Genomic DNA, 12046 nt, shown 5'->3' with positions numbered 1-12046 from the left:
ATACCTACGATTGGCGGCTTACCAGCTCACTCGTGAATGAATCAGAAATTTATGGAAGAGGCAAGGAGAAAGAAGAACTAGTCAACATCCTGCTCGCAAATGCAGACAATCTCCCTATTTATGCTATATGGGGAATGGGGGGACTCGGGAAAACAACACTTTCTCAAATGGTCTACAATGAAGAAAGGGTTAAACAACATTTCAGTTTGAGGATCTGGGTGTGCGTATCTACTGATTTCGATGTAAGAAGATTAACAAGAGCCATCATAGAGTCCATTGATGGTGCTTCATGTGATATTCAAGACTTGGATCCCTTGTAACAACGCCTCCAACAAAAGTTAACTGGAAAAAAGTTTTTGCTTGTATTAGATGATGTGTGGGATGATTATGATGATAGGTGGAATAAATTGAAAGAGGTATTAAGGTCCGGAGCTAAAGGTAGTGCTGTGTTAGTAACTACGCGCATTGAGATGGTTGCTCGTAGAATGGCAACAGCTTTTGTCCAGCAAATGGGGAGATTGTCTGAAGAAGATTCTTGGCATTTGTTTCAACGGCTTGCATTTTGGATGAGAAGGACAGAGGAGTGGGCACACCTGGAAGCCATTGGAGTATCAATAGTGAAGAAGTGTGGTGGTGTTCCTTTAGCTATAAAGGCACTCGGGAACCTAATGCGGCTTAAAGATAATGAAGATCAGTGGATAGCTGTCAAAGAAAGTGAGATTTGGGATCTAAGAGAAGAAGCAAGCAAGATTTTACCTGCTTTGAGGTTGAGTTACACTAATCTATCACCACATTTGAAGCAATGCTTTGCGTATTGCGCTATATTTCCAAAAGATCACGTGATGAGGAGGGAGGAGTTGGTTGCTTTGTGGATGGCAAATGGTTTTATTTCTTGCAGAAGAGAAATGGATTTGCACGTCATGGGCATTGAGATATTCAATGAACTAGTGGGAAGGTCATTTCTGCAAGAGGTCGAGGATGATGGATTTGGCAACATAACATGTAAAATGCATGATCTTATGCATGATCTTGCTCAATCCATTGCAGTACAAGAATGCTATAACACCGAAGGCCATGAGGAGTTGGAAATTCCTAAAACTGTTCGTCATGTAGCTTTTAACCACAGACAAGTAGCTCCTCCGGAAGAAAAACTTCTCAATGTCCATTCACTGCGCTCATGTCTTTTGGTGGATTATGATTGGATTCAAAAGCGATGGGGAAAGAGCCTTAATATGTATTCTTCTAGTCAAAAACATCGAGCCTTGAGTTTAAGAAATGTCCGGGTGAAGAAATTGCCAAAGTCAATTTGTGATTTGAAACATCTAAGGTATCTAGATGTGTCAGGCTCCTGGATCATAACATTGCCTGAATGTATAACCTCTCTCCAAAACCTCCAGACACTAGATCTGAGAGATTGCAGAGAACTCATCCAATTACCGAAAGGTATGAAGGAGATGAAAAGTCTCGTATATCTTGACATCACGGGTTGCCATTCACTTCGATTTATGCCTTATGGAATGGGGCAATTGATATGCCTGCGAAAGCTTACCTTGTTCATTGTGGGCAAGGAGGATGGTCGTTTCATAGGGGAGCTGGAAAGGCTGAATAATCTTGCTGGTGAATTGAGTATCACAGATCTTGATAATGTTAAGAATTCAACAGATGCAAGAACTGCCAATTTGAAGTTGAAGGCAGCTCTTCTATCATTGACTTTATCATGGCAAGTGAATGGAGCTTTCATTATGCGTTCACTACCAAATAATGAGCAGGAGGTCCTTGAAGGGCTTCAGCCTCATTCAAATCTGAAGAAGTTGAGGTTAGTTGGATATGGTGGTTCAAAATTTCCAAATAATTGGATGATGAACTTGAACTTGATGCTACCAAATCTAGTGGAGATGGAGCTAAAAGCATGTCATAACTGTGAACAACTTCCACCATTCGGGAAACTGCAGTTCCTCAAGAATCTTAAGTTACATGCAATGGATGGTGTGAAGTGTATTGACAACAATGTGTATGGAGATGAGGAAGATCCATTCCCATCTTTGGAGACGCTGACTTTCGATTCAATGGAGAGATTAGAGCAATGGGCTGCGTGTACTTTTCCTCGCCTTCGAGAATTGAACATAGTTGATTGCCCTGTGTTGAACGAAATACCAACTATACCCTCTATAAAAAAATTAGATATCCAGGGAGGGAATGTGTCATTGCTGATGTCAGTTCGGAATCTCGTTTCTATCACTTCTCTTCATATTTCATGGATTCCCAACGTGAGGGAGCTTCCCGATGGGTTATTGCAAAATCATACGCTCCTTGAGGATTTACGAATTTTTTATCTGCAAAATCTACAATCTTTGTCAAATAAGGTATTAGATAACCTTTCTGCTCTTAAAAGTTTGTCCATTCAGTGGTGTGATGAACTTGAAAGCTTGCCAGAGGAAGGTCTTCGGAACCTCACTTCTCTGGAGGTTTTACACATAGCTGATTGTGGAAGATTAAATTCTTTGCCAATGAATGGGCTGTGTGGCTTATCTTCTCTTCGTCGCTTTTTGATTCAAGGTTGTAATCAATTTGCATCGCTAACTGAGGGAGTGCGACATCTGACAGCACTTGAGTATTTGGGGCTTTATCGATGTCCCGAGCTGAATTCATTGCCAGATAGTATCCAACATCTCACTTCTCTCCTATCTCTAGTGATCTACGATTGTCCAAATTTGGAGAAAAGGTGTGAGAAAGAGAGAGGAAAGGACTGGCCTAAGATAGCTCACATCCCTGACATTGAAATCAACTGAAAAGCGATCCAAGAATCCTTGAATGGATTGGACGCATCAACATTGGAATGACGGGGACATTGGGGATTGTAATAGATTACAGCAATTGGACTTTTTGGCATTGCATTTATGGGTATAAAGATTTCATCTTAATTTCCTTCCCCGCGTATTTTCTTTTGGTGAAATTGTTGTTCATGCCTTTTCTTTCTTTACTTAGCCTTGTAAATTACAAGAGCGAGACCACATGAACCTTGAGTTACCATTACCTTGTACTTGCAATTCTACTTCATACTATCTTTGTTTGTCTTATTTTATAAATCATAAATATCTTCATTTTGAGGATCTTCTGGTGTGTTCTTGATAACATTTAGCTAGAACTCTGAATTCTGATTTTCCTAGTTGAGGCATCGACATTGAAATCAGGTTGCTAGAACTCTGAATGCATGTCCTGAGAAGTAGAACACCAAGTAGTCATCTGCCAGACATTCCTCCAGAAGCCACTTCAGGGCATTCTGAAAGTTCTTTGCAGGAATCAATCTTTAATCAGATTCTCCTTTCTGAAAATCCTTTTTGGTTTTCATTATCAAAGGAAATGATAGTAATGCCATCGATCCATAGCCATAGAAGGAAAGGAATGGAGTAGGAAATTATACTGATGATGTAATTCTCGTTTTCTCACTGATGAAATACTGGTGAGAACAAGATGTTCTGTTTCCAGAATTGATGTTACTAATCAGCAAAAGTGCAGGCTTCCTTGGTTTAGCGTCAGAGGATGACATAGAAGTGGCCAAAGGAGGGGATGACAATTCAAAGATATTATGGTACTAGACTTTGGATGGTGAGTAGTCAACTGATGACCATTTGCTGGCACCTATTGGAATTACAGGATCCTCTCTGTTATGCATAATCACCCCTTCTAATCTGGCTGTAACATCAGCATGCATAACCTTGATTAAACCTTCAATTATGAGATGAAAACATAAAGATCAGGTAAATGCTCTATGAAAAAAAAAAACAAGATTGACTTGCATTTTTAATTAATCAATGCACTTAAAAGACAGTGATTAGAACTAGACTAATCAACAAGTCTTGAGCTTGATTCTCCCTGATTTACAAGAAACAATAAAAAATGCCTTAACAGATGCCAATGGCTCCTCCTTTTAGATTTTATAGGTAAACAGTGCTGGTAACATCATGGAAAATCTTTCTAACCTTATGTCCAACCCCCATCATCCAATCAGTTTGACTAACACCAGTTGTTACTGCAACAACTGGTGTTAGTCATGGAGCCACTTTTAGCACGCTTCAATTTAGTAGATGCTGTAATAATATTATGAAAATTTGTTGTGGAAATGCTGATTCTGCTTCTCAAGACGATACCAAGTCTGCTCATGAACTTGACAGAGTCACGGGAAACTGATATTACTGGCCATGGAACTTGTAGAAATAATGCTTCTGATCGTCTATGAGCAACACCATCAATTTTAGATGAATTTAAGGAGCAAAATAAATAATTACTCTAGTTTTATGAGATGTTTCCATGATCAATGTGCAACACAACGTGCTTCAAATATCTCCAATTGTTTTCTTTATTGTTGTTTTCAAATATCTTCAAATACCAAGTCTGCTACTCAACAGCCCTTTTTAATTTGATGTAAAATCCAATGAATCTTGCAATGCATGAAGGAGGTAGGCATTCCTTCTTAATAGCTAGATTGTCCCTAACTGCCAAAGTAACACCTTATAGTTTGCTAAAGTGGGACAAATTGTAGTCAATACCGCATAGCAAATGGGTTGAGATCATGGCAAGATGCTTAAAGGGTAAGAAGCTACAGAAGCTTGCAATGGAGATGGCAAAATGCACTCGTGGAGGGTTAGAGACCAAACAGTGAGCTACTTGAAACTTGCTAAAAGGAAACTCCTTGAATATGGTTTTCAACAGTTGTGAACAAAGAGCTTATCAAGTAATGAGGAGACAACCTGCTTTTATAATTAACACACTAGCCCACCATGGATAAGAATTAACTAAAAAGATAACGTCACTCCACGAGGATGTTTCTTTATTAAATAGAATTGGTGAACAAAAGCAGATGCTGCCGCAAACTGGAGCATCTTATAAGATTGAGCCAAAAAAAACCTGGGAAGTCCAGTGTCTTACACACAAAAAGGTTACAGGGAAATGCTATTACATTGGACATGTTACAGTGAAATAAACAGAATCCAAAAGTAACCTTATTGGATGTACTTCCAAAGCTCCACAAGCTTGCCCCTTTGCCAAACAAGGCCTTGCACGGCTTGAATGATTATACAAATAAAAGTGAATTTGCAAGTTTTTTGGAAAGATAAAACAAATCAAGAACTCACTTCTTTAGCAGCAGTGAACTGCATTGAGCCATTATCTTTGATGCCCTGGTAATAGAATCAGTCATATAGAAATTCTCTATAGCAGCCTGGAAAGGAGTTGAATTCATCTTCTGATTAACCTCGGGCTTCAATGAAGCCCAAAAGGTCGCTGGCTCTCTCTCGTCCATGCTCAAGAGGTTCGGTGCAACAGTCCTAATCCGAGATCGGACAGCCCCAATTGTATCATAGGGCAACTGCACCCCTGCTACCTCGGAAAGAGCACGAATTATCTTCCAATCATCCCTGGAATCACCAACTGTTGGAACTGCAGGCAAAGTCTGCTGCGCACACCCTTCTGTGTTTTCATATGTCCCTTCTTTCTCACTGAATGCTGATGCTGGGAGAATTACATTGGCACGGTACACGCCTCGGTCCCCATGGTGCCCCTGATAAACAACAAAGGCATCACTTGGAAGCTTTTCCAAATCCACGTCATCAGCACCCATCAGATACACAAATTTGGCGCTCTCAATACTTTGGATAGATTCTGGCACAAGTCCAAGGTCAAGTGCTGCAGCTTGGGCAGCATTGAGAAGCAACACATTGAAACCATTCCAATCAGGTCTTACAACATTTCCATTTTTCACAATGGTTTCAACAGCAGAGAAAATTGCATCCTTGTCTGATCTCTCAAAGAGTCCAGCACCAACAACGATGGCAGGGTTTTTGGCATTTGAAAGTGTTGAGCAAAATGGGTGGCGACCCTCTGCAATTTCAGTAAGAGTTTCAGGACCAGTGCCTAGATGCTCACAATCATAGTTGAATTCTGTCGGAGGGCCAACATAAGCAACCTTAGCATTGCTTCCTCGAACTGTCTTGCGGATTCTGGCATTAACCATGGCAGCTTCTACCCTTGGCTGACAATTCAGCAAACAATATATGAGATAATGACAAAGTCTCAATCAATCCAAATGCCTTGGAAACAAGATTATTTCGAAGTCAATGTGGCAAGGAAAAAGTGTAAAACAGTGTACAAGTGCAAAGAACAAATTCAAGATGTCATACAAACAGAAGACAAATTAATGGCTGTGAAGTCATACACAAAGAAATAGCACAAAGCACAGCTGAAATCTAAGGGTTCCATTCTATAAATGACTAAAAATGTCCATACGATTACCTGGGTGCCAACCAAGAGGAAAACATCTGCATTCTCAAGACCACTAATGCCACAGTTCATAATATATCCAGATCGAAGATCAGCATTTGGGCTAGGTCCATTTCCTTCACACCACACATTATTTGACCCCATTTTGTTTAAGAAATCTTTCAGCGCCATCATGGATTCAGCATCAGATAGTTTACCAGCAATCCCCACTATTTCCTCTGGTTTAACTTGATGGGCAATCTCAGCAACCACAGCTAAGGCATCATGCCAGCTCACGACCTTGAAGCGCCCATCTGTGCCACGAATCATAGGATCATTTAGCCTCTGCCTCTTTAGACCATCATAGCAAAACCGAGTCTTGTCTGATATCCATTCTTCATTTATATCCTGAAATAGGCCAGTCCAAAATCATGAACAGGCCTTGCAGTCTTGTACACCAAAAAACAATTAAAAATCCATGACATAAAAGCAGAAAGTATTGATCTTTTTTTCTTCACCTTTTCAATCTATTATAATCATAGTAGGATATTTAAAACAGAGTATATTGAAGTGCTTTGCCCCATAATTAATTTATGTAAAATGCACAACAAAAGAGCCAGAATTAATCAGCTTGATTGTCTTCGAAGTAATTCACTTGAAAGAAATCAAAGCAATAAGATCATAAATCAATCTGTTGAAAGAAACAAGTTAAGAGGACCTAGTAGTCCTTCACAAACTGAAACTGCGGGTCTAACATCACTGAACAATAACTTATTTTGCATAACATAAAACTAGAATAAACACAGCAACCTACTTTTAGAATGCTACAATTAAGCTGTTGATCTATTCATACCCTCTCAAGCAAAGAATCTACTAGTAAATTGATGGATTTTGTATAGTTTAACATTTATTGAACTCATAAAATCCTTGTCAACACCAGAACGAAGATAAAATGCAATGCCACTTGGTAAACCTAATTGCCAAATATAAAACAATAGCCTTATTTCCTATTCACAAAAAATTCTGAGCCCTTCAAAGCACAAGACAAATTTGTTTTGGAAGGAAGCAAGTTGACGTTTTGGTTAGCCCAACCAAAAAAATATCTGAAAAATAATGAAAATAACACACTGCAGTGCAGGGAATGTACCTCATTTAACCGTGGAGTGATGCGCAGGACCTCTGGACCTCTGCTATCAATCCGGATGTTGGATCCAACTGCATCAGAGACATCAATGGTCTCTGTACCTTTCAACTCCCAATTTCGAGCTTTAAATGCAAAAGGTTTTGAGGTAAGGGCTCCCACAGGACAGATATCTATCACATTTCCAGATAGTTCACTTGTCATAAGTTTTTCAACATAAGTTCCAATTTCTTCTCCACTGCCACGACCTAACATGCCAAGATCCTGAACCCCAGCAACTTCTGTTGCAAACCTCACACACCTGTAGGGTCCCAAAAGAATATTTGAGTTCACATCATAAGATAGCACAGTGTGCACAAAACTGTAATCAGGATGTATAAATGCTGACAGAAAACAAGAACAAGTTGATGGCAAATTCCAAAGACATCAACTGCAACTACAACTTCAACCATTAGCAAAGTTTACAGATCAACTAATATTGCAAAGCTGCATTCACATGCAATTACATCAAAGATTTATTACAAGTTTATGGCAAATTACAAAGACATCAACTGCATCTTCAACCATTAGCAAAGCTTACAGATCAAATAATTTGGCAAAGCTGCGTTCACATGCAATTACATCAAAGATTCATTTTTATGAAGTAACCCACAGCACATGACCTAACTTGATCACATCACTAGAGTGAAAAAAAAACAATGAAACAACATATGAAATGCTAAAATGGATTAACCAAGAAAGTAAAAGGAAGATTATCCAAGACCAAATAAGTTGGTTAAAAAGAAAAACACCAAAACCTGTTGGCTTCTGAACAAGTTAATCATAAAAGGGGGTAAAGGATAAAAGTTTTTCCATTGTATGCAGAACTAATTTAGGAATTATTCTATTCATCAATGCAGGACATGCCACATAAATTTCTTTCAAATGTATTTAGAACAGGGAGAGGTGACAAAAGCATGAAAACGCAAACTACTAGATGTCAAAGGTGTACGCATCTAAGAAACAGAACAATAAAAGAATATTATCATATTGAATAGAGATTGGATTTCTTGATAAGTCAGAACAATGGCAAGGATTACACTAGCTTCCTTAAGTGGAAGACTGAAAACAGAGATAAAAAATCAAGTATGAAATGAGCAGTGGAGTCTAACCCAATTTGCACCAAGTAATCTCTTAAAACCTTAATCATGGGGTCAAAGTCCAGGATTCAAACCCTAGCAAGGTCTCAGTGTATCAATCATCAAAAACAGAAAAGAAAAATCAACCACAATGGGGAATAATAGAAAATGACTCACTGACAAGATCTGGTAACTCTTTGCAGCATGAAGATTTTTGTCCAAAGTATGAAATTTATCCTAATTGAAAAGGCTAAACAGAAGTAATTGCATTGCACTCCTAAAGTCAAATTATTGCTTTAAAGAATATGCACATATATGCTGCCATATTCAACGCTGCTTGCACAAAACAAATGTTTGATGATTCAAAATAATCATGTCCGTATAATAGATAACATGAACAAGTGTTTCAGAATCAAACCTTGTACACTGAATGCAACGAGTCATCACAGTCTTCACCAAAGGGCCAAGATTCTTATCGACAACTGATCGCTTCACTTCAGTGAACCTGCCACGATCAGATCCAAATGCCATAGACTGATCCTGAAGATCACACTCTCCACCTTGATCACAAATTGGACAATCCAATGGGTGATTCATCAGCAAAAATTCCATAACCCCTTCTCGTGCTTTCTTTGCCACAGGTGTGTCTGTCTTAATCTTCATTCCTACAATATAAACCCTCTGATAAATGAAACATCATTATGAAATAAAACAGATGCTAAAGAGAATACATATTCTTAAACTATGCAATCCTGAAACTTCAATCAACAAATTAAGAAACCAAAAGATCCTAAAAAAAAAAGATAATGAAACAAAAGGGAAAAACTAAGGATACATGCAAATTCATACAAAGAGCTTGCATCATAAAATAGCCATTTCTTATAATTATATAAGCAAATCAAAATGCATTTGCATATACAATGCATGCCATAAATCAAATCTGAGATGAATCATATATGTGTGTGTGTGATGAAGCTTTTAAAGTAGCAAATAAATCAGAAACATTGACATTGAGAGCAAAAACAAACCAAAAAACTAGAAACATTAAATCAATCATAATAAAATAAAAACAAAATTTTCTGCTGAGCACATAGCAAGAAACCAAAACCAACTAGTTTCTCAGTCACAAAACCAGAAAACAAGGAAAAAATCAAAAGAGCAAAAGAGATCACCTGCAAACTTGAAAAGGTGAACTAAACAAAAATGAGACAAAATAATACACATCTAAATGAACCTCTAGGGAAAAAAAAAGCAACGAGAAAAACAATAGCTTTAAGAACAACATCCAACTAAAAACGAATTACCCATCATGACTTGTTTGGGAGAAAGCAAAAATCATAAATAATAGAATGTTCAATATATCAAACAATTAAAGCACACCATAATCTAGACCCCCAAATGTACCACATTGTTACATTGCATTTCATACTCAAGGCATCAAAGACACAAATCTATTATAACAAATGAGCAAACAGATGCCTAATTAAATCTTATCCTTTTTAATGAAATGATCCATAAAATTCCAATTTCCAAAAAAATAACACCATATATAAAAAATTAAATCCCATTTTCGATTGGTAAATGGATATCCAGAACTAAATTGAAAACCCAGTTAAACCACATGAACACCAATTACCACTTAAGCCCATCAAGATCACACGATCACCATCAAAAGTTAGCAGTCATTTCTACCAATAGAGTAATTAGAGAACTAAGAACCCAAATCACAAAAAGCCAAAAGCCTAAACCATCGATTATCAAAAATGTTCTGTTCTTCAATCAATAATCATACAAATTGCACTCATTTTTACCAAATTAAACACCAAATAAACCAGTTAAAAAATCAAACCCCAAAGAAGTCATAAAAACCCAAAATACAAGTTACAAAATGAACAATTAAAGCAAAGCCCCAAATAAACAACAAAAATTTCCAATCTTTACTCAACATCCACGCAAATTACACTCATTTCCACCAAATTCACCATCCAGCTCAAAAACCCAAAAAAGAAAAGTCCAACACTCCAAATTCTAATTAAAATCACCAAAATCAGCCAAATCACAGACATAAATTATCATTTATTTCTACCTACAAAACAAATTAAAAAACTAATCACTTCAACAAAAAAAAAATCACAAAAGGGAAAAATCCTAACCATAAATTACCAAGAATTTCCAATCTTTACTCACAATTAAAACAAATTACACTCATAATTAAAAAAAAAAAAAAACTAATCATTTCAAGGAAAAACAAACACAAAAGGGAAAAATCCTAACCATAAATTACCAAGAATTTCCAATCTTTACTCACAATTAAAACAAATTCCACTCATAATAAAAAAAAAAACTAATCATTTCAAGGAAAAAAAAACACAAAAGGGGAAAATCCTAACAATGAATTACCAAAAAATTCCGATCTTTACTCACGATTAAAACAAATTCCACTCAATTCCACCAAATTGACAATCCAAATTAAAAAGCCAGATAAAAAAAAAAGTCAAAAAACCTACCAGGAAGAGCAGGCATAGCGCAAGAAGCAACAGGCTTAGGACTCTTCTCCACTTCCACAAGACACATACGACAGTTCCCAGCAATCGACAACCGACTATGATAACAAAACCTCGGAATATCAACACCAGCAACTTCACAAGCTTGTAACACAGTCATCCCTTTCGGGATTTTCACTGGGTACCCATCAACAAACACTTCGATTGCATCTTCCGGGTTCGGAAAGTGAACTCGGGCACCACCCAATGGTGTTCGCTGCGGAAGACCAGGTGTTGGGTCGGGTTGTGGGGCGGTTGCGGGTTCGGGTGATTGAAGCTCCGGTTTGGTCACGATGGAGCGTAGAAGAAGGGTTCGGGCAGCAGTTTGAGGTCTTATGAGCCTTGAAGCTAATAAGCCTAACCCCATTTTGTGTTTCTTTTTGGTGCCAAGGTTTGAGATCTCAAGTGTTACTGAGAAAGAAATGGTGGAGAGGAAGAAGGCGTGTGTTCAGTGTCAGCAATGGTTTATGAAGGAGGATTGTTTACGTGGAGGATGATTTGACCGACCCGGACCTGTTTGGGGTGGATCAATGAAATCTGATCATACTTGGTTTTTCATTAATGGGGTTCGAGGTAAAAGTTTGTTTTTGCTTTCGAAAGAGAGTACGAGGGAATTTAAAAAATGTTTTTGTTTTGAAAAATTATTAAATTATTATTTTTAATATTTTTTATGGTTTTGATATTAAAAATAAAAAAAAAATTAATAAATTTTTAATTAAAAATATTTTAAAAAAAATATTATCTTATATCCATCATAATACTAAATACTTGAAATTAGTTGATTCATTTTTTATCAAAGTTAAGTGTTAAAAATATTAATCCAAAATTGATTGATGGTTTAGTTGAACTAATCAAAATTATTATTTTAAAAAATATATTTTTTTAAAAAAAAATGAAACAAAATTGTTTTAAATAATTAGTATTATTTTACCTACTTGTCTATGCTTTGAATTAGATAATGAATTGAAATGAGAATCGAGTTTAATTAC

General features: G+C 37.1%; 2 protein-coding genes and 1 long non-coding RNA gene across 9 annotated transcripts in view; 1 reads left to right on the top strand and 2 right to left on the bottom strand.

Annotated features, from left to right (window-relative positions):
- The window catches only part of LOC127904518 (uncharacterized), a 64833-nt gene extending 63861 nt beyond the window's left edge, over positions 1–972 (bottom strand). Inside the window, exon 1 of the long non-coding RNA XR_008057794.1 lies at positions 594–972. This is a non-coding gene — a long non-coding RNA (uncharacterized LOC127904518). The remainder of the gene's footprint in view (positions 1–593) is intronic.
- Positions 1–3110, top strand: part of LOC18106579 (putative disease resistance protein RGA1) — a 67467-nt gene extending 64357 nt beyond the window's left edge. For all 5 annotated transcript variants that reach the window (XM_052448647.1, XM_052448645.1, XM_052448646.1 and 2 more), the window contains one exon: positions 972–3110. In XM_052448647.1, the coding sequence (XP_052304607.1) occupies positions 972–2789 (1818 nt within the window). In that variant the 3' untranslated portion in view covers positions 2790–3110. The remainder of the gene's footprint in view (positions 1–971) is intronic.
- LOC112325078 (NADH dehydrogenase [ubiquinone] iron-sulfur protein 1, mitochondrial) overlaps positions 1–11617 on the bottom strand; it is an 89534-nt gene extending 77917 nt beyond the window's left edge. The window contains exons 1-5 of one of the 3 annotated variants that reach the window (XR_008057792.1): positions 11022–11617; positions 8933–9179; positions 7403–7697; positions 6289–6663; positions 5059–6028 (exon numbers count right to left, since the gene is read on the bottom strand). Coding sequence is in view for 1 of the 3 variants with exons in the window: in XM_024590618.2 (XP_024446386.1) it covers positions 5129–6028; positions 6289–6663; positions 7403–7697; positions 8933–9179; positions 11022–11424 (2220 nt within the window). In the remaining 2 variants the exon portion in view is untranslated. Of the gene's footprint in view, positions 1–4789; positions 6029–6288; positions 6664–7402; positions 7698–8932; positions 9180–11021 lie in introns of those variants that run through there. The other 2 variants (XR_008057791.1, XM_024590618.2) reach the window with 2 other exon arrangements.
- Positions 11618–12046: the final 429 nt, after the last annotated feature.

Source organism: Populus trichocarpa, chromosome 17, assembly GCF_000002775.5.
Source record: "Populus trichocarpa isolate Nisqually-1 chromosome 17, P.trichocarpa_v4.1, whole genome shotgun sequence".
NCBI lineage: Eukaryota > Viridiplantae > Streptophyta > Magnoliopsida > Malpighiales > Salicaceae > Populus > Populus trichocarpa.
The sequence above is the reverse complement of the archived record's forward strand: the minus strand, read 5'-3'. Positions and strand labels throughout refer to the sequence as shown.